We start from the raw sequence: 21,225 nt of genomic DNA, 5'->3' as shown, positions 1-21,225 counted from the left end.
AAACCGGAAATTGAAGACCCTGATCTCCACAACATAATCTATCTTGGTTTCAACAAGACGGCAGTACTTGCCATACAGCCTAAGTAAGCTCTGAAGCTCTAACCCCGAGAGACATTCTAACCTCTCATATTGTAAAGCTCATAAGCAGTTTAATCTGGTTCTAGCTAACGCAGGGCAAGAACATAGAAGGTGCTCTAGTAGTTCCCTCTCCTCCAGTTCATTGAAAAATCTGCAGTTATCGTTGTTTGATTTTCGCGGTTTTGCAAGTGGCTAGATTATTCCACCTCCTGTCCATCCGTATTTTCATGTCCGCAGCGATGTTATTTTATATCGTATTTAAAGGTTTCAGTATGTCGTTTTCTTGTTCAAATGGTATGTAAACAGCGCTTTTGGCAATCTCATCTACAATTTCGTCTCCTACAGTGCCCTTATGTCCGGGTACCCAATATATGTGCAACCGTCTGTCTGCGGCTAGTCTCTCTATGGCTTCCCTACTTTTTAGAACATTTTTAGATGAAACTTCATATGAGTTTATTGCTTTTCTCGCCGCTTGACTGTCAATGTAGGTATATATTTATTTTGCCGTTGCTTGATGTCTTTGCGAATGCTATTTCCGCAGCCTTACCTACAGCAAAGACTTCTGCTTGCAAGATACTGCAGTGGTCGGGGAGTTTAAATGGCTGCCTGATGCCTAGCTCTGCGCAATAGATACCTGCCCCTACTCCGTCTAACATTTTCGAGCCATCAGAAATATATTAAGAGGATTTGGGTTAGGTTTCATTCCTCTTTTCCATCCCTCTTCTTCTATTGTTGTTCGGAATTTCTTCACACCAATTGCATTTCGGAGTCATATAGTCCGTCTGGACCCTATAGTTCATGCCTATTGAGCTTTTATAGCTGAGTAGCACCAATACAGGAGGAGCTACCAGGACCTATTATCGATATACTTATATATGGTATTTGTCTAGTTTCACACGCAAACATTTTCGTCCATGGCGAACGTCATATATACAGATACACATGCATATGTTTGTGAATTAGTACTACAATTTTGAAAATCAAATTTTACTTTGTTTAATTTATAAGGTATAGGAACAAAACTTGTTCTGTCAACGAGTCTTTTCAGTTTTTTGTTTCAATTTAGTATATTGTACATATACTTTGTCGTCAATATTTTCCTTCCTTTCGGAGAATTATTTATTTTTTTCAATACATTGCTTAATTTAGTCCCTTACGAATCCGGAAGTTAAACTTTTTTAAAATTTCAACTGCAATCGACTTGAGAACTCCATCAATCCATTTAAATAAAGATATCGCCGACCCAATTCAACCAGAGTAGAAACGAATAGAAGCAACAAAACCAAAGTGAAAATAAAACATTCTAACGAGTTTACAAAAAAAAATCGAAAGATCATTTAAAAGTCATTGCGAATATTTTCAAAATTTCAAAATCGTAAATCCTTGCGCCATACTACATCGTATGCACCGCAAAACCCTGACGTATCGCGGCTACCGCGCAATTTGACTTCCAAAGCCACCACCCGACGCAGGCGTCTAGGCAAACAAAAGCTGCAAACTCTACACCATTGCAGCGCTTTCAACTCCAATTCCAATACGAAGCAAATACAAATGAGAAACAGCTAATTCACTAATAGAGATTGCTGCCGTTTGAACGTAAAGCAGATAATAAAGTCCAATTTTATTGAAGTTCCTCTCAGATAACTTGTGGCGGTACAAACTGGTAAAAACTCTCAGTTGAAACATAGTCCGTTGAATTCATCAAATAAATATGGCAAATCTGTCGATTCGCGCACGTGACAATTTTCTGGTCAATAACAACAATCAGCACATGCACGACGAGGGTGTTGTGATGCCCGAGATCGATAATGATGTAGGCGATGAGGATATGGACGATCCGTTGACGCTGAGCAGCCCTAAACGTTCGCTCAATCCCACCATGAGTGATAATGCGCTCAACACACTGAACGAGCTGCGGCGCAACAAATTACTCTGTGATGCAGTGATTTCGGTGTCGGATGACTCCTTCAATGTACATCGTGCCATTATGAGCGCCTCCAGTTCGTATTTTAGGTGAGTTTTAAAGGGAATTTTCTGGGAACAGCTATCTACTTTCTGATTGATCGTCTAGAAGTTTCGGATGAGGTGCATTTTATACTTTGTGTGGAAGCACATAATTATTTTGTGAAATTTGCTCGTAAACCAAAACTCTTTATTTCGAAGAAGGAAAACAAGAACTTTGGACTACTAACCGTTATACCCTATACAATAAATAGCGTCTACATATAATATTCCTTTGAAACTAGCATCGAGTAGAATTTCAGGCACCATGTCTAAATTAGACTTCCAGCTCCATACACCCAATAATGAAATAGTGAAATTAAAAGAAGCCAGTGTCTATTTTTTTGGGGTTATGCATTGAATATTGGGTCCATGCTCGTAGACAAAACAAAAACTTGCATACCAGTAGAGTCATTTTTGGGAAGAGATAAGGTGACTCAGTTATGTAGGGAAGTTCAAGTGCAGTGTTGATAATTTCACTAATAAGACCTATCAATCTTGGCCTCAGCTCAATTCGCATTCTATTGACATTCTCCAATATAGTGCTGATGCTGCTATAAAAGATCACTTGGTAGGATGAGCAGCGTGGGGCGTACATATATTGAGCACTGCTTAGAAGCAATTTGAATATTTGAATTGAGAAGATAGATTTCTAGAAAGAAGAAAAGAAACGCTAACAGAATCGAGTGTAAAGAGATTGAAATATTAGCTCATAGAATATATATAAAAATTTTGGCCTTAATTTAGCTTGCTAAAAGTGGAAGATTTCAATGATAAATTCTTTGAGATCAAACATTGTACCAGTGGTTGACTCGTGCGTGATTGAAGTGAAAAATCACTACTCAGCTATACTCTTTATTTGGTGTTTGGCTGAGTTCCTACCAAAATTTGTGATTTGCATCTTGATGCTTTTTCTATAAATGGAAGGACCTACAATGCCTTACGCTGCCTCCGAACGGCAGTTGGTTTTTATGGAGAACTTAGAGGTTTGCCATTGTCTGCCGAGTGGTCACCGCTATTAGAAAATACTTTTCCTATCATTTTTTATTTCATGCCCGGAGATTCGAACCTGTGCACTTTCATGCACCAACCCATTCGGCTTCTAAATGCAGAGTAGATAATTGGGAGAATACTCAAAGAAATACCCGTCGGGAAGTCACACAAGAACTCCGTCAAACCAAAAGGCTTATCAAGTCTTTTACCTAAAATAGGGAATTGCATGCGAGAAGTAGACATCAGGAAAATAGCTGGTTTTCCGACAGGTCACTGTTACCATTTCTAAAAAATTTTAATTGGGAATGAGTCAAAAAGTCGGCTCTGTCTGGAGGATGATTAAACCACAGCGTATATTTTGTGCAACTGTATTGCCCTGGGAAAGAAGAGACTGCACATCTTTCATCAATATCAAATGGATTTGAATGAAATCAAGAATGCTCCTGTTGCAGATACTCGAAAATATGTCCACGGAAAATTTACTGAAAGAATTTGGCTTTCAACCATTTTGCAGCCTGAGGCAGGGATCTTCTTCTTCTTAATTGGCGCTATAACAGCTTACGCGATTTTGGCCGAGTTTAACAAAGCGCGCCAGTCGTTTCTTTCTCGTGCTAACCGGCGCCAGTTGGACACACCAAGTGAAGCCAAGTCCTTCTCCACCTGATCTTTCCAACGCAGAGGAGGCCGCCCTCTTCCTCTGCTACCACCAGCTGGTACCGCATCGAATACTTTCAAAGCCGGAGCGTTTGTATCCATTCGGACGACATGACCCAGCCAACGTAGCCGCTGGATCTTTATTCGCTGCGCTATGTCTATGTCGTCGTAAAGTTCATACAGCTCATCGTTCCATCGTCTGCGATATTCGCTGTTGCCAACGTGCAAAGGTCCAAAAATCTTACGCAGAATCTTTCTCTCGAACACTCCAAGCGTCGCTTCATCGGATATTGTCATCGTCCAAGCTTCTGCGCCATACGTTAGGACGGGCATGATGAGAGTCTTGTAGAGTGTTAGTTTTGTTCGTCGAGAGAGGACTTTACTACTCAATTGCCTACTTAGTCCAAAGTAGCACTTGTTGGCAAGAGAGATTCTACGTTGGATTTCAAGGCTGACATTGTTATCGGTGTTAATGCTGGTTCCTAAATAGACGAAGTCTTTTACAACCTCAAAATTATAACTGTCAACAGTGACGTGGGTGCCGATACGCGAGTGCGCCGACTGTTTGTTTGAAGACAGGAGGTACTTCGTTTTGTCCTCGTTCACCACCAGACCCATTCGCTTTGCCTCTTTATCCAGTTTGGAGAAGGCAGAACTAACTTATCGGTGTTAATGCTGGTTCCTAAATAGACGAAGTCTTTTACAACCTCAAAATTATAACTGTCAACAGTGACGTGGGTGCCGATACGCGAGTGCGCCGACTGTTTGTTTGAAGACAGGAGGTACTTCGTTTTGTCCTCGTTCACCACCAAACCCATTCGCTTTGCCTCTTTATCCAGTTTGGAGAAGGCAGAACTAACAGCGCGGTTGTTAAGGCCGATGATGTCAATATCATCGGCATACGCCAGCAATTGTACGCTCTTATAAAAAATTGTGCCTGAGCGATTAAGTTCTGCGGCTCGCACGATGCTCTCCAACATCAGGTTAAAGAAGTCACACGACAGGGAGTCACCCTGTCTGAAACCTCGTTTGGTATCAAACGGCTCGGAGAGGTCCTTTCCAATTCTGATGGCGCTGTTGGTGTTGAGCAACGTCATCTTACATAGCCATATTAGTTTTGCGGGGATACCAAATTCAGACATCGCGGCATACAGGTAACTCCTTTCCGTACTGTCGAATGCAGCTTTGAAGTCGACGAAAAGATGGTGTGTGTCGATTCTCCTTTCATGGGTCTTTTCTGAGGCAGGGATCATCTAGGTTAAATATAAGCTGTATTACATTTAATGGTAGTAGTGCCGGTCAATAGAACTGGTATTAACTACTTCTAACTAAAACTAAAACATGTAGTAGGACACACAAGGTCTTTTAGGTCGAAGTGCCGGCTATTGGCCACAAAAATTAGATTTATAGCCTGGCTTCGGCTACGTGGCCACCAGATAGCAAACCCAACAAACGTCAAACCCGAGGTGGTAGACAAGCTTAAAAACTATTAAGATTTGTATGTGATGTGTATAATAAGGTCTAACACAAAATTTCTGTGAACTATTGGACATCTGCGCTGTTTGCGTCTCCGAATCGTTTTGGTGTCAAACTAATTTTCAAGCAAAACTATTCGATTTAGTGGAATTCTTTAATCCATTGTATTGATACCAAAAAGTCTCAGAACTATCTTAAGTTTGAAGTTTTATACTCATATCGGACACATTTCAATCTTGGACGTCACGGCATTGCTCCCAGCCGCAATACGATTCTGAGGTGGACTAACAATTTTAGGACCATTGAGAAAACTATTCCGAAGAGGGAGGTAATTAGTTCCACGAAGTATTAAAAAAGACGCCGGAAAATATTAAGCTAGTGAGACAAACACTGACTGATTATTGCGTGAAGGCACATACCTACATGACAATTCAAGGCAACACTTGTCTGATGATGTGATGTGTAGATACAAGACTGACGCGGTGAGTCAGTTTGTCTGACACTGGACTGTTATACTCGGTTCAAAATCTCTAGAAAAACAATGTGGCATTTTGTCTTGGCGGAAAACTCTTGCCCGCCTTGTCCTTGCATAATTTAGATCTTAGTTTTCTTTTCCGGCCAAGGAGTTCAGCCAAACGTGAACATCACTAATACAAAGTAATGCTAATGGGTACACTGATTCGTTCACAGAAGCGCGAGGCAGTTCATTTGAAAGATAAGTTACCACGTTAAGAGAATTCCACCAGTTGACGGAGCGGTGCACACTGTTCTTGGTGCCAGCGGATATTCAGGTACCTTGTGTAAGCTTCGGTAGGAAGTATGATGTTTTGATCCCAGATAGAGATGGGTTAAGAATGCTTAAGTCCAGACAACCTATTATTGGAATAGTCGATAATTGAGAAAGAGTTTCGGGGTAGTAGTATTGGAATTTGTAGTGATAGTCAAGCTACACTGAGAGCCCTTGCTAACCCACACTGCTCTTCGAATTTAGTCGGTGAATGTAAGACAAAACTGAACAATGTGTAAAACACAACAAAGTTTGTCTTATTTGTGTGCCTGGACATTGTGGTAATCCCGGGAACGAGTTGGCTGATTAACTGGCCAGTGAAGGCTTTGCAAGTATGTCACTAGGCCCTGAATCCTTTCTAGGTGTCAATTCTGCGTCGTTTAAACTACGGATTGACGACTTCGTGAGGTGTAGCCATAGAAGACATTGATCTGAGTTGGGCTCCTACAGAGTAGCCAAGTGCTTTGTGAAAGAATCAAACAGGAAATTAGCGATCTTTCTCCAAAGAGTACTGGTGGGTGTTACCGTAGGACACAACGCCTCTGGTCAGCCTATGGCTATCATGGAATTCATTGGCGACCCAAAATGCCTATACTTCCGGGAAAACGTGGTCACTACAGTCTCTGTAGCTATCCGGTGTTTTCTAGAATCAGTCTAAGGTTGTTGAACTGCGATGTACTGAGTATGGATAAAGTTCACACTCTTTCTCTTCCGGATCTCTTAAGATTCATCAATAAATTCAAAAGATTCACGGAAGAGTCGCCTTAAACCAAATATTTCAGTCTTACCATCCATACTGTATCTGACCTGTCTCTCTTTTCCTCCCACTGTAATCAATTCCGGTATAGTTCAGTGGTCTTTCTGACTGAGTGCTTAGACTTGCCCAGCTCCACCACAAATCTATATCTATCTACAATCTGTACCACGCAAAGCAAGTGGCGGTCATTGGCGTTTGTCCCATGCATACTTCTTTTAACAGCTTCAGTATAGTTGTTTAATAGTCACACCTTGTAGCATACCACATGGCATTAAACTACGAATATGTTTTGGGTAGTTTGTTTTTAAATAGCAAGTGGGCTCATTTAAATTCTTCCCGGTTACGTCGATTCCCCTGTATCGCATTTTGTAAAATTTTTTCGCCCCTGTATGAGTAGTAGCTAGTAATCCAATTTCCTAAAGGACTATGCCGAAAATCCTCGTACATTCACTAACAGCGGTTTTTTTAGTTAGATGCTCTTGAACTCTCTGTTGCCTAATATGAAATTTGATTTACTTAGAGCTTTACTTCCATACAGCTTTCCATTTTGAACTTCTTAGTTGCAATTACTTGTAGGAATTTTTCGCTTACAACCAACAGAGGCAGCCAGCCTCGGTAGCCGAATGGTTTGATGCGTGACTATCATTCGGGAGTTCGTACATGAAGCAGCAAATTGCTAGAAGAAGTTTTTTCTAATAGCGATCGCCCCTCGGCAGGCAATGACCTACGAGTGTATTTCTGCCATGAAAAAGCTCCTTATAAAAACCATTTGCCGTTCGGAGTCGGCTTAAAACTGTAGGTGCCTCCATTTGTGGAAAAGCATTAAGACGCACACCATAAATAGGAGGAGGAGCTCGGCCAAACAGCTATCGGCAGTGTACGCGCCAATTATTATTATTATTTTTAATCATTTGATGCTGATCTGCGCCACTGTTCTGCTCTATCCAGATGTAGGCTCACTATTTTAGGTCGACACTTTTTGAATGAATTGAAAGATCTAAATTCTGAGGAAATCAGCGATATTCTAAAATTTTTTTAAAATACTCACTAGATTTAGAAGTGATAAGAACAAGTTCCTCACGCGGCACCACAACGGGGTATGAGCCTGAGTGTGTCGCACAGTGGACAACCGCGCCAACCTAACCTTACCTAATCCTTTGATTTAAAGTCGCGTTACAGAGCAGAGATGGTTATACCCCTCCTGATATCTCGACATCTACACGGTTAAATGAAATTCCTGTAAGTTCAGCTTGCACTGCTCTATGTTTCAGCATTTAATCTACGGGTGTCACAAAAGGGGACTCATGTCCATGACCGTTCCTATTAGGAGAGTAACCAGTGTATTCTCATTGATTTCGACGGTCTTCTTTTATGCATGCTAATTAGGCATGCCGGAGATAATTCATATAAGTGGCTAACTTTTTATGTTTTTCTATATTTTCAAGGGCCCAGTTTACTGGCTTTAATTCAAACATGTCACCGTCGAAAAGTGATGAAAATCGGACAGTGCATATACCGGGTATGAGTGGAGCTATTATGGAGGAGTTGATTCAATATGCCTACCTGCGCAAGTGCACCATCAATGCGGACAATGTGCATGAGCTGCTCATATCGGCCGATTATGTGGGTATGATTGGGCTGGTGACGCTGTGCAAGCAATATCTCGCATCGATGCTAACCCCACAAAACTGTGTCAGCATAATGGGATTCGCCAGGTAGGTGACAAGGGTACACAGACATACCTACACATGTTCATAAAAAAATTTATCAGTTGATGAATGTGTGTGTGTGTGTGTATGTGTGGGAAATGCATTGCATTGCAAGTGAAAGTAATTGGCACTTAATGCACTTGACACATATTTGAACAATAGTGAGCATATTTGCGCGTGTGTGAGTGTATCAATCGTAACTCCATCGCATACATGCACACTTACGTGTATAAACAAAATATTGAGCATTTTTTATCATCCACTAATTGGTTTGCATTTGCTTATATGCACATAAATCTACATGTAATCTCTTTCACTTCGATGACGCTGTACATTCACATACATCCAGATTTCGTTTTCTCGATGATTTGTATGTCAAAGCGCGAAACTATCTGCTGCGCTATTTCACTGAGGTTGCCGCTAAAAATAAAGACATACTCGAAATCGGTTTAAAGGATTTCTATGACATCATTAGCGACGATGAACTGAATACACGGGAGGAGGACCATGTGTGGAAGTTGTGTATCAAGTGGATCGATCACGACCCAGAGAATCGAAAGCAATATGTGGCGCAGCTGATGCAGGGCGTACGCTTGGGATTAATGACACCGAAGGTAATGTACGCTAAAATGACCTTCATGCACAGGCATTTACTACACAGGCACTACTACAATACACGTAGAATGTGCCCATAACAAACTAATTTTCGGAAAAGGTAGTTATACTTTACAATTCCACTGTTGCGCTGTTGCCAAAATTCAAACATTGAGCATAGATATGTATTTTAACATTTGTGTAGTGTGCTATAAATTACACTGTGTAACAATTTTTAATGTAATTGGCTAGAGGAGGAATGAAACTAATATACAAGGTGAAGTCCAAAATAAACAAGACTGAGCTAAAATAGAAACGGCAGGAGCTTTGTTCTGATAACTTCGAGTTTATTTATTCAAAATAGTCCCCTCTGGCCTCGATACACTGTTTTGCGCGTCATTGACCGGAATGTCTTTCATTATCGCTACAAGCATTTTGGATGGCTTCTACGGACGCAACACGTTTTCCTTTCATGGCCAAATGCGATTTTCCGAATAGATAGAAGTCACAGGGAGCTATATCAGGCGAATACGGCAAATGATTGATGATAAAATGCGATTTCTAGTCAAAAACTCAGTCACAAGAGTGGATCGATGAGATGGTGCATTATCAAGCAATAAGCGCCAGCTTCCTCCTTCGCGGTATTGAGGGCGAATTCAACGAATGCGGTGCAACAATCGCTTCAAAACGCCAAGATGGAAAATTGCATTGACGGTTTGGCCTATTGGCATGAACTTCTTGTAGACCATTCCCTTGTAATCGTAAAAACAAATGAGAATCGACTTGATTTTTGACTTCTCCAAACGCGATTTTTTGGGTAATGGCTCGTCTGGCGCCTTCCATTCGGCCCTTTGACGCTTAGTTTCAGGTTCATGTTCGAAACACCACGTTTCATCACCAGTTACAATGTTGTAAAAAAAGTTCTCTTCTTTTCGCGCCTCTTTAATGAGATCTTTCGAATATTGAGTTCTGAGCAATTTTTGGTCCTCAGTTAACTTGTGCGAAATGAAAGGTGCACAGATTTTTCGTAAGCCCAAATGATCAGTTAAAATGCGATAAATCGATGTTTTGAATATATTCAACTCCGATTCTATGAATTTCAACGATGATTTCGGTTCATTTTTGATAAATTTACAACCAATGTCATGGAGTTTTTAGTGATTACTGATTTTGGGCCCGTATGTTCATTGTCAGTTATATCCTCAAAATCATCTATGAAACTTGTAAACCAAATTTTTCGGTAAACGTTTTACAGATTTTAAAACAAAATTTGATATTAGCTCTTTGTTCGAAACTCATTTTTGTACCGATGACTCAAGCATACTGACACTTTAGACGCAACAACTTCGCTTCCACTGAACCGAATGTCACCAAGCTTTCACTTTATGTCAGCTAGAGATGTGACTTCCAACGGACTAACTCATTAAGAAGATGGCGCCATCAAAAACATTTTTATGACGCCAGTCTTAATTATTTTGGACTTCACCTTTTAGTATGACGGTACTGAGACCATATCGTAGAGATCTCACAGTGTTTTTCATTCCCAGGTAAACATATTTTCTTATCACCTAATTAATATTGAAATTATGTAAATTGCAATTTCTGCAATTGAAGAAAAAATGGTTAAAATACTTATCTGAGCAAAATATCTGGTTTAGAGATGCAGTCACTCACACCTTATTTGATACAGATACGATTTTTTTGTAAAGTGTTCTATATTTCACATTGCGAAAATGGAAAAACAGAGTCTGTAGATGTTTTATTTATTTTATTTTATTTCATTTCTCAACATAAAATGCAAAAAAAATGTCCACTCATTTCATTCCAATGCAAAAGAACAAAAACGAAGATAACATAAAATAAATAAAATATCTGCATACCCTGTTTTTCCATTTCTCCCGAAATATTATGAAATATAACAAATTTTACAATAAATTAGTAGCTGTATCAAATAAGGGGTGAATGACTGTACCATAAATAGTAGAATTTCATGGGAAATATTTTTGTAAAATATTTTACCCCGTTATATCTCGTAAAACAGCATTGTTTTGCCCCTTTTTTGTGCAAATGCGAGACAAAATGCATTTGCAAGTTTGCTAGAGGGTTAAAAAATTATCCCTCGAAATATTTCTCTAGGGGTCTTCTCAAACAAAATCTGTATAAAAAGAACGTAAAAGTATACAGAAACTAAAATACTTAGCAAATAGTTCCTCAGTTCCCCTTAAGATATGCTAAACTTTTTATTATTGCTTCACAAAGTTTTACTTCTGCAGATTGTTAGTTAGTAAGGTGCGTTTCATAGTCATAAGACCCCCCTAATTTTTCCAAGTATTTCAATTTATTGATTTTAGAGGAAAATAAAAATTTTACACATCGATTAAAGTAACAAAAGTTATCTGTTTTATTACAGAATTTAGAACTTGTTTAATACATAAAGAAAATTTTTAACAGAAACGTATTTCCATTCGTTTCAAAATTATAAGACACTGTTTAATTAAAGTGATCGTTTAACAAAGGTATACTTTTTTTGAATTTTTTTTATCGTCTCGAATAGTTTAGTATTCTATGAAAACACCATTTGCTTTAGCGACACAAAGTAAACTTTTTTCATCGATTCTGCTAACTTTTTAAGTAAAAGCCACTAGCTCTTGTTTTAAGCTGTGTAAAAAATTCATTGTGATATCTGTTTATTAAGGGGACAGATACCTGTAAACGGCCATATTTTCCCTGATTTTCATTAAAATTATTTAAAATAAAGAAGTCAATATATTTTTTTTCAAAATTGGCATACAGTTTATTTATACATTAAAATGGCGGAATAATATGCTTCAAAAAAAACAAAAAATGAAATTTGGAGCTATTTTCGCTTCGAAAAAATTTTTTCTTCGAAAAATTTTCGAATTGTAAATTCACAAAGAAAGTAATATCATAAAAAAGATGTGTGCAAAATTTCAGGGAGATCGGTCAATAACTTTTCGAGTTATCGTGTACGCCAATTCGAAAAATATAGTTTTGAGAAAAACGCGTCTAAAGTCGGCAAAGTAACTATACCTCTCCCAGCGCTCGAACGCAAAGAATAGAGTTGTCACGGTTGACGATCTATAATATAAGAAATACTTAAATTTACGTTCTAAAAAAAAGGATTATATTAACATTTTATGAAAAGAAAAAAACAGTTAACAGTATCTCATTAGCTCATTTTACTTATAGGCTGAGTAATTTGAGTTATTATGGATGCTTAGATTCTATGTGTATACTAATTTCAATTACACTTTCAGTGCTTCATGGAGGAGGTGAAAGAGCATCCGTATGTGCTGCAGTGCGAGGACGCTAAGCCATTGATTGTGGAGACATTTAAGTTTATGTATGATTTGGATATAATGAATCCATCATCGGGCGAGGTATTTAACGAATTTTCCCCTCTCTCAGTTCAAATTTATATGTGCCATTTCGTATGCCATTTTCGAAAAAGCTCATCACACCACCTCTAGCCATGCCAAGGCTGCCGCATGAAGTCATCTTTGCCATAGGTGGTTGGAGCGGCGGTACTTCGAAGGGCTGCATCGAAACTTATGACACGCGTGCTGACCGTTGGGTGAATATACCAGCCGAAGATCCAGCTGGGCCGCGTGCCTATCACGGCACTGCTGTTATCGGTTTCAAAATATATTCGATTGGTGGCTATGACGGTGTCGAATATTTTAACACTTGTCGTGTCTTTGATGCGGTACGAAAGAACTGGAAAGAGGTTAGCTGAAGTGAAATGTAGTGGATAATTATGATTGGTGTTTATGTTTTTGGTGTTTACGATTCCTTCCCCCCTCTAAAGTTTTCTTTTCAATTTCTTTTATTTTAATTTTTTGTGTTTTTTTTTGTCTTGTTTTACTAGATTGCACCAATGCACTGCCGCCGTTGCTATGTCAGCGTCGCTGAGCTTAACGGTCTTATCTACGCAATTGGCGGTTACGATGGCCATAATCGCTTAAACACGGTCGAGCGTTATAATCCGAAGGCGAATCAGTGGACCGTTATAACGCCGATGAATATGCAAAGATCTGACGCAAGCGCATGCACGTTGAAGGGGAAAATTTATGCAACTGGTAAGCGAAGGGGGATGACCTCAGCATGGAATTCTGATGGTTATGGTTCTACAAATATATATATGTATATGTATATATATATATTTTTTCTGTTTTTTTTTATAGTTTTGTGTTTATAGGATTATTTTTGACTCAAATTTGCATATTTATTTTTATCATTTTCGCTCAACAGACGACAGACGAGTAGCATTCAGTGTCGCTTAAATTTTTTTTTTTTTGTAAAATTTCTTATTTTATTTACTGTTATTTACATAGCTACTGCTCAAATGCTATGAAATTCTAAAACGAATATTCTGCAATATTCAAAACAAAGAAATGTAAACAGCAAAAACTAATTTATATTCGCCAAGCAGGCCTAATTTCCAAAATATGCGAATTAGTTACTCTTAGTTCATTGGAATATTCAAAGAGTCTATGGAAATATTCCGAAATTCATCACTTCGTTCCAAATCCGTCTTCATCTTCCAACTCAACCGTCCTTGTTTAAAAAATGTGAATCCTCTCGGGGCTTAGTGAATTCTATATCGGGTTCGTCGAGTTGGAAGAAGTGCGCATAAATGATTGGAAAAAGGTGAGCGTGTTTTGTAGTGCATTTTCCGCAAGGTGCTAGGGTTATTACTGAAAAATTAACTATTGCGTAGGCCTTGTTTTCCTTGCTCTATTTGTATCATTCCAGATCAAGTAGTTGTTAAAGTCTGCATTGTGGACTAACAATAAATTAGGTTAGGTTTTACGGGTCTTCCACTATGAGACACACTCAGGCTCTTAGCTAATTGTGCAGCCGCATAAGGAACTTGTCCTTATTTCTCTTATACTTTTCAAAATTTTTAGAAGATCCCTAATTTCCGCCGTAGCCGAATGGGTTGGTGCGCGACTACCATTCGGAATTCACAGAGAGAACGTCAGTTTGAATCTCGGTGAAAACACCATAATTAAGAAAAACATTTTTCTAATAGCGGTCGCCCCTCGGCAGGCAATGGCAAACCTCCGAGTGTATTTCTGCCATGAAAAAGCTCCTCATAAAAAATATCTGCCGTTCGGAGTCGGCTTGAAACTGTAGGTCCCTCCATTTGTGTAACAACATTAAGGCGCACACCACAAATGGGAGAAGGAGCTCGGTCAAACACCCAAAAAGGGTGTACGCGCCAATTATATATATATATAAAATCTTCCAACTCACTAAAAAAATTCTAGGACTTACAACAAGTAGCGAGAATATATTCAATCGTTTTCGGTTATGACGTAGCCGAAAAAATTATATTTGTCTGAGTGTTGCTATTTCAAGTGCGTCTAACAGTAAGGCGTGAATACAAATAGTTTTGAAGCAGAGGGTGACTGTAATATGCGCTTGTTATGAGAAATCGCTTTGATGGCATAGTGAAGGATGACCAGACATATATAATTGGCGCTTACACCCTTTTTGGGTATTTGGTCGAGCTCCTCCTCCTATTTGTGGTGTGCGTCTTGTTGTTGTTCCACAAATTAAGGCACCTACAGTTATAAACCGACTCCGAGCAGCAGATAGTGCTTTTTTATAAGGAGCTTTTTCATGGCAGAAATACTCTCGGAGGCTTGTCATTGCCTGCCGAGGGGCGACCGCTATTAGAAAAAACTTTTTCTTCATTTTGGACCAGATAGCCGCGATAATTTTTCCAATTGTCATGTTTGCTATTTAATCAGGCATCGTTTCGTATTTGCTGAGCGAATTCCGGCTCAGTTGTAAATATGCAACTCCATATTTTGACTAAAAATCATTTTTTTAGGGTTCGCAGAGATACTTAAAGCATCAGCCGAGCACACACTCTTCTGCTATTATATATCTTCTTCTTCTTTTTAATTGGTGCGATAACCGCTTATGCGATTTTGGCCGAGTTTGACCAAGCGCGCCCGTCGTTGCTTTCTCGTGCTAAGCGACCAACACACCAAGTGAAGCCGAGTCCTTCTCCACCTGATCTTTCCAACGCAGAGGAGGCCTTCCTCTTCCTCTGCTACCACCAGCTGGTACCACATCGAATACTGTCAGAGCCCGAGCTGTTATATCCATTCGGACGAAATGACCCCGCAAACGAAGTCGCTGGATCTTTATTCGGTGTACTATATCTATGTCGTAGTCGGGCGGCCGCCGTTGCCGAATGGGTTGGCGCGTGACTACCATTCGGAGTTCAGAGAGAATGTAGGTTCGAATCTCGGTGAAACACCACAATGAAGAAAAAGTTGTATCTGATAGCGCTCGCCCCGCGGCAGGCAATGGCAAGCTCCATAAAAAGCTCCTCATACAAAATAGCTGCTGTTCGGAGTCGGTTTAAAACAGTAGGTCCCTCCATTGGTGGACAACATCAAGACGCATGCCACAAATAGGAGGAGGAGCTCGGCAAAAAATCCAGAAAGGGTGTACGCGCCAATTATATATATATCTATGTCGTCGTAAAGCTCATACAGCTCATTGTTCCATCGCATACAATACTTGCCTTCACCAACCACCAACATACAAGGTTATAAAAATCTTCCGTAGAATCTTTCTCTCGAACATTCCAAGAGACAAGCTTCAGCCCCACATGTCAGGACGGGCATGATGAGAGCCTTATAAAATTTTACTTTTGTTCATCGAGAGAAGACTTCACTACTCAATTGCCTACTTAGTACAAAGTAGCGCTTATTGCCAATGAAGATTTTACGTTGGATTTCAAGGTTGACATTGTTGTCGGTGTTAATGCTGGTTCCTAAATAATTGAAGTCTCTTACGGCCTCAAAATCATAACTGTCAACAGTGACGTGAGTGCTGAAGCGCAAGTGCACCGCCTGTTTGTGTTTGATGACAGAAGCTACTTCGTTTTGTCCTCGTTCATTACCAGACCCAGGATATCTGGTTGTGTGCTGAGCTTGGGACTCGCCACGTAAAAATCCTCGCGCAAAGAAAAACAAAACAAAGCCAAATATGTAAATTGAAGGATAAATTCATGGAAATGATAGATAGTCAGATCAGCTATCGATATAACTCTGGTACAGGCTCGATTGACACTTGTCGTTTCTGCGACATTTGCGGATCATTTTCTACCTCACTTGGTGAATGTCATTTAGCGAAGGCGAAATAAATATCTGAAGTCTCTATGAGTGCATTGTCATTCATTGATATCCAATATTAGTGTCGCTCTGTTAAGATTAATTACTTATTTTTCATGCATTTATAAATAGGTGGCTTTAACGGGCAAGAGTGTTTGGATAGCGCTGAATACTACGATCCGGTCAGCAACAACTGGACGCGTATACCCAATATGAATCATCGTCGTTCAGGCGTATCCTGTGTGGCTTTTCGTGGTCAACTATATGTGATTGGCGGTTTCAATGGCACTGCTCGGCTGTCCACCGGCGAACGCTACGATCCTGATACGCAGTCTTGGTCATTTATACATGAAATGAATCATTCTCGCAGCAATTTCGGACTTGAAATAATAGACGATATGATTTTTGCCATTGGTGGTTTCAATGGCGTATCCACAATATCACATACTGAATGCTATGTTGCTGAAACCGATGAGTGGTGAGAAGAAAGTTTGTCTTACATAAAAATAAATAAACAAATTTTCTGCGTAAAATTAACGATTTTGTGCAAATGCTTAGCTCGTAAACTTTCGCTCATAGAGTACGTTTGGGCCCAGTAGTAGAACTTGAACTCAGAGCAGCAAATGTTTGAGCGCGAGTTGAGCAATTTTGATGTTAACAAAATTGACATTTTACTTAGTAAATTAAAGCTCACTTTTTCTGCATAAAATTCATTGGCTTTGAGTAGGATATTTAAATTTATGTTCTTCCTCCCACAGGATGGAGGCCACTGACATGAATGTAGTACGATCGGCTCTCACAGCAAACAATGTCGCCGGTCTTCCAAATAAACGTGACTATATACATAAAGATCGCGATCGTTTGATGGAGGAGCGTCGTCAGCGTCTGTTAGCAAGCACCATGGCACGCGATGCGGAAACCATCTCCGTGTCGAATGCCTCAGTTGAGGTGCAAGACGCCACTATGGACGACTACGACAGCCCAAACGAGGATGATGATACCGACGATGAGGAAGATGCAGCTACAATGGATGCTGTAGCAGCCGCAGCACTAAGACCTGCAATTGAGGATCAGCAAGAAGATATGCGGCCCGATCCAAATCATCGATTTCGCATGCAGTTGAGCTCGCAACGTTTCGGTTCGCATCATGAAATACGACGACGATCCTAAGACAATGCATGCAAAAGAAAACAGAAAAAAATATCTATGACTGAAAGCAATGACAAAGCTTTAATTCAAATGGTAAGATTTCTAACAGTTGCGTGACACAATGGACTAATCGATTTTCATTCCAAAAGTGACAAAAAAAAAAAATTAAACATAATTGAGAAATTCGTTGTAATGAGTGAGTGAGTGCAAAGCTTAAGTGGTCAATTTGAAAATGAATATACCGGAAGGGGAAGAGTGAAATGAAAGAGAAATTCATTGACGAACCATGACTACCGTGAATCTAATGGAAATGGATATGTCATATTAAACTAATGAGGAAAGGAACTTATTTATAACAAAATTTTTGGGCTTAACAGTAGTAACAGATGGATTGCTTCCGTAGCGGAGCGTTCAGTGGGTGAATAATCAAGTGAAATGATGAACGATTGAATTCGTGTGACTAAACTGAGTAAAGGAATTACCGATGAGCAAAAAATATGAATTTTATTACCGTTTTTTTTTAATTACACAATTTTGGCATTTGAATGTAATTTTTACAAAATTTTTTCGCAATTGTACTAAATTTTATTTAGTGATATTTAAAACATCAAAATTAATAAATGTTTGGTAGCTTAAAAAACTACAGCCCAAAATGCAGATTTTTGTTACTTCAATATGGGTTATTTACGACTTTTTTAAGTTAAAAAAATATGTCAGGCTACCTTGGCTGAGCTGTAACGTAGCTGGGAGAGGAATAGATGACCAATGAAGTATAAACTTTGATTTACACTCAATGAACTTCAGAAGTCCAAGTGCTATTTTGGACTAAGTAGGCAATTGCGTAGTAAAGTCCTCTCTCGACGAACAAAACTAGCACTCTATAAGGCTCTCCTTATGCCCGTCTTGAGATTAAGGTATGGCACAGAAGCTTGGACGCTGACAATATCCAATGAGTCGTCTCTTGGAGTGTGTGATAAAAAAATCCTGCGGAAGATTTTTGGACCTTTTCACGTTGGCGACGGCGATGTCGCAGGCAATGGAATGATGAGCTGCATGAGCTTTATGGCGACATAGCCATAGCGAATAAAAATCCAGCGGCTTCGTTAGCTTTGTTATGTCATACGAATGGATGCAAACGCTCCGGCTCTGAAAGTATTCGATGAGGTACCAGCTGGTGGTAGCAGAGTAAGAGCAAGGCCTCCTCCGCGTTGGAAAGATTATGTGGAGAAGGACTTGGCTTCACTTGGTGTGTCCAACTGGCGCCGGTTAGCACAAGAAATAAGCTACAGGCGCGCTTTTTTAAACTTGCCCAAAATCGCGTGAGGGGTTATTGCGCCATTCAAGAAGAAGATGAACTTTAGAGGTACATTTAATCGATTTTTGTATCCCAGGATTCTAATGTTTCAATTTTCAAAAAACTAGTTTAATTAAGACCCCTAATATTTTTTTTTGCCTTTTCAAAAATAACTTTACCTTTTATGGAGCCTTATACCCCAATACCTACCACCTTGATCAAATGTTCCCGGAATGTATGCAGAAAATTCTAAATACGAGTTTATTCCTCAAAAGTGATATTATCGCCGTCAAAGTACTACCTACCAACAGTAACGCATTATGCCAGCGTTTAATCTAGCTTTCGGAATATTTCTGCAACTCTATTTTTGGTATAGCCATCTGAGCCGTCTTCGGAATTTTTCCAATACTTCTACATTTTTGACTCGATCAAGTGAATTCGTTGGCTGTTGGATGATATATGCTTCGTTCGACAGTGACTTATCAGTCGTGTTCTTGTACCACAAATCCTTCGCGTGCAAGCCGTGAGCTTTGCATTCTGTTTTGACTGAAATGATGTGTTTTTTTTATGTCTGGATTGTGTGTCGTCTCCATTAATGATGCGGTTGATGAATGCTGGGTCAGATTCGGTATTGGAAATTATGTCTTTGTCGATTGAGAGATTTGAAGAAAAAGGTACAATAGAAAAAATCCAAAAGTTCACCTCTGTACTTAATGTTCATGTTGAGATGACTTCAGTACCGAAATGTTTTTTTTTATTATAACCTGGTTATTTCACATACGATTTTCAAATCCAAATAGTCGTGTTCCAGTCTTGAAGAATTATGTATTTTTGCGTTCTTATATCTATTTGAGCACTGAAGTCACTTTCACATAGTTGGGCCAGTTACCTAGATGTTATCCTGGCTTCATCAGTCTCAAGTACTTCACAAACTTTTTATGGTGCCGAAACCATCTTACATAAGTTTTAAATACAGAGGTGAACTTTTGCAACTTTTTTTCAATGCAGTCTGAGGCTTACTATTAATATCGAAACAATTTCAAAAAAATAAACGTATATTAAAAATAAAACTCAGTTGGTTGTGAAAAGCTCAGCCATTGCCATATCGCTGGACCAGCGTTATTGGTTACTCATACGACCGGGTGTACTTCAGTAGTACTACTGATTTTCAACGCACAAGAAAAAAAGAAGTTGCGCAACTTATTTGAATAGCTTCATATACTTATACATATGTATGTATTCACCTCAGCTATAAACGCTATGGTTGTATGCATGTATGTAGCCAGGCCTTAAGGGGAGGTCTAGTCCAAAGGCCCGAAAATGTGCGTAATTGTGGCATTTATTTCTCTATATTTTAAAAAGTTGACAAACATTTTTCGAGTAAAAATAATACAAAATGCAGCTCCATCCCTCACTGACGACGGTCGTGCGCGGCGGTGGACAGTGTGCGCATTCTACAGCTCTGCCAAGTAATATGAAACGAAAAAACCAAAAAAAATCTTAAAGTAGATGAAATTTAGGGGGCCTTATAAAATTTCTGATTTAAAAAAAAAATAGGGACCCTTTGAAAAAAAACACCTTTTTCGCCTCTTTTTATTTGTTTTAACGTTAAAAAAAACAATACTAAAAATTTTTTGCCAAAAAACGCTTCCTGAAGTCTCCTTGAATAAGCTTTAATTTCAGCCGCCAAACGTCGAAATCGGTGTAGTCGTTGAAGCGGAATCGCGCCCCGCGCTCAAAAAAAAGATGTTTCGAGAAAAACGTGTTTAAAGTTTGACGAAGCGGATCCGAACGCGAGCTTTTACCTGTTTTTCGGCCGACGCGCTCTCTCGTCTATACGCTATAACTAGTAAAATCAATTAGATAGGAAAATATCCTTTTACCTACACATTTTTAAGACCTTAAGGATGAAAATAAAGCAGTACAAAAAAATAAGTTTTTTTGGTCGATTTTGTCCAGAACCTCCCCTTAAGAATAAAACATTTGTACCTACAGCGGTGAGAGTGGGTCAAGGCAGCTTGAGCAGTACAACGAGGAAGACGCCGAGTAGATCTACGACATTTTGGAAATAATGGGGCATCTTGAAAAAGCATGAGCATTTTCTGCCGTACAAAATACTTTCAAGCCTGTGCTTTATTTGGAAGAAAATTCTCAACATTGCACGCAAAAAAGAAATTCAAAGATCAACGCAATTTTTGAGCGACTTCAAACTTTCACTTTATTATACTAAAATTGGAATGGGCTATAAAACTGTAAAATTTTTCGCCGGAATTTCACCCTTAACGAATCTGCCCATATTTCTCATACCCATAGAAGAAACGAGTTCGTCGAGTCCATTAAAAGCTTTCGCTTGCTCTGAAATGGACCTCCAAGATTTGCCATGAGCTTCCTTAACATGCCGCTTGCTTTGGCGACTCTTGTGGCAACATGATTCATCATGAATCATTTACTACACGGAAAATGGGTTTCGAGTAGATCATTAAACGTTTTCGATTTGGAAATGGTGTATGAAACATCAGGTTTTCGAATGGAATCCAGCCTTTCGGAGCGGTATAGATGAAGGACCTTACAGA

General features: G+C 39.3%; 1 protein-coding gene across 2 annotated transcripts; it reads left to right on the top strand.

The window, feature by feature from the left end:
- Positions 1-1,151: 1,151 nt before the first annotated feature.
- LOC128864419 (kelch-like protein 10) lies at positions 1,152-18,001 on the top strand. 2 transcript variants are annotated; one of them, XM_054104067.1, is made up of 9 exons: positions 1,152-2,091; positions 8,192-8,461; positions 8,805-9,069; positions 12,328-12,413; positions 12,479-12,797; positions 12,939-13,149; positions 16,342-16,687; positions 16,968-17,451; positions 17,508-18,001. In XM_054104067.1, the coding sequence occupies exons 1-8, from the start codon at positions 1,790-1,792 to the stop codon at positions 17,377-17,379; spliced, it is 2,211 nt and encodes a 736-aa protein (XP_053960042.1). In that variant the 5' UTR covers positions 1,152-1,789; the 3' UTR covers positions 17,380-17,451; positions 17,508-18,001. The 2 variants fall into 2 exon arrangements, with proteins under 2 accessions (XP_053960042.1, XP_053960043.1); XM_054104068.1 differs by having other exon boundaries at positions 12,328-12,450; positions 12,522-12,797.
- Positions 18,002-21,225: the final 3,224 nt, after the last annotated feature.

Source organism: Anastrepha ludens, chromosome 5 (genome assembly GCF_028408465.1).
Source record: "Anastrepha ludens isolate Willacy chromosome 5, idAnaLude1.1, whole genome shotgun sequence".
Taxonomy (NCBI): domain Eukaryota; kingdom Metazoa; phylum Arthropoda; class Insecta; order Diptera; family Tephritidae; genus Anastrepha; species Anastrepha ludens.
Note: the sequence above shows the minus strand (reverse complement) of the source record. Positions and strands in the feature narration are given on the sequence as shown.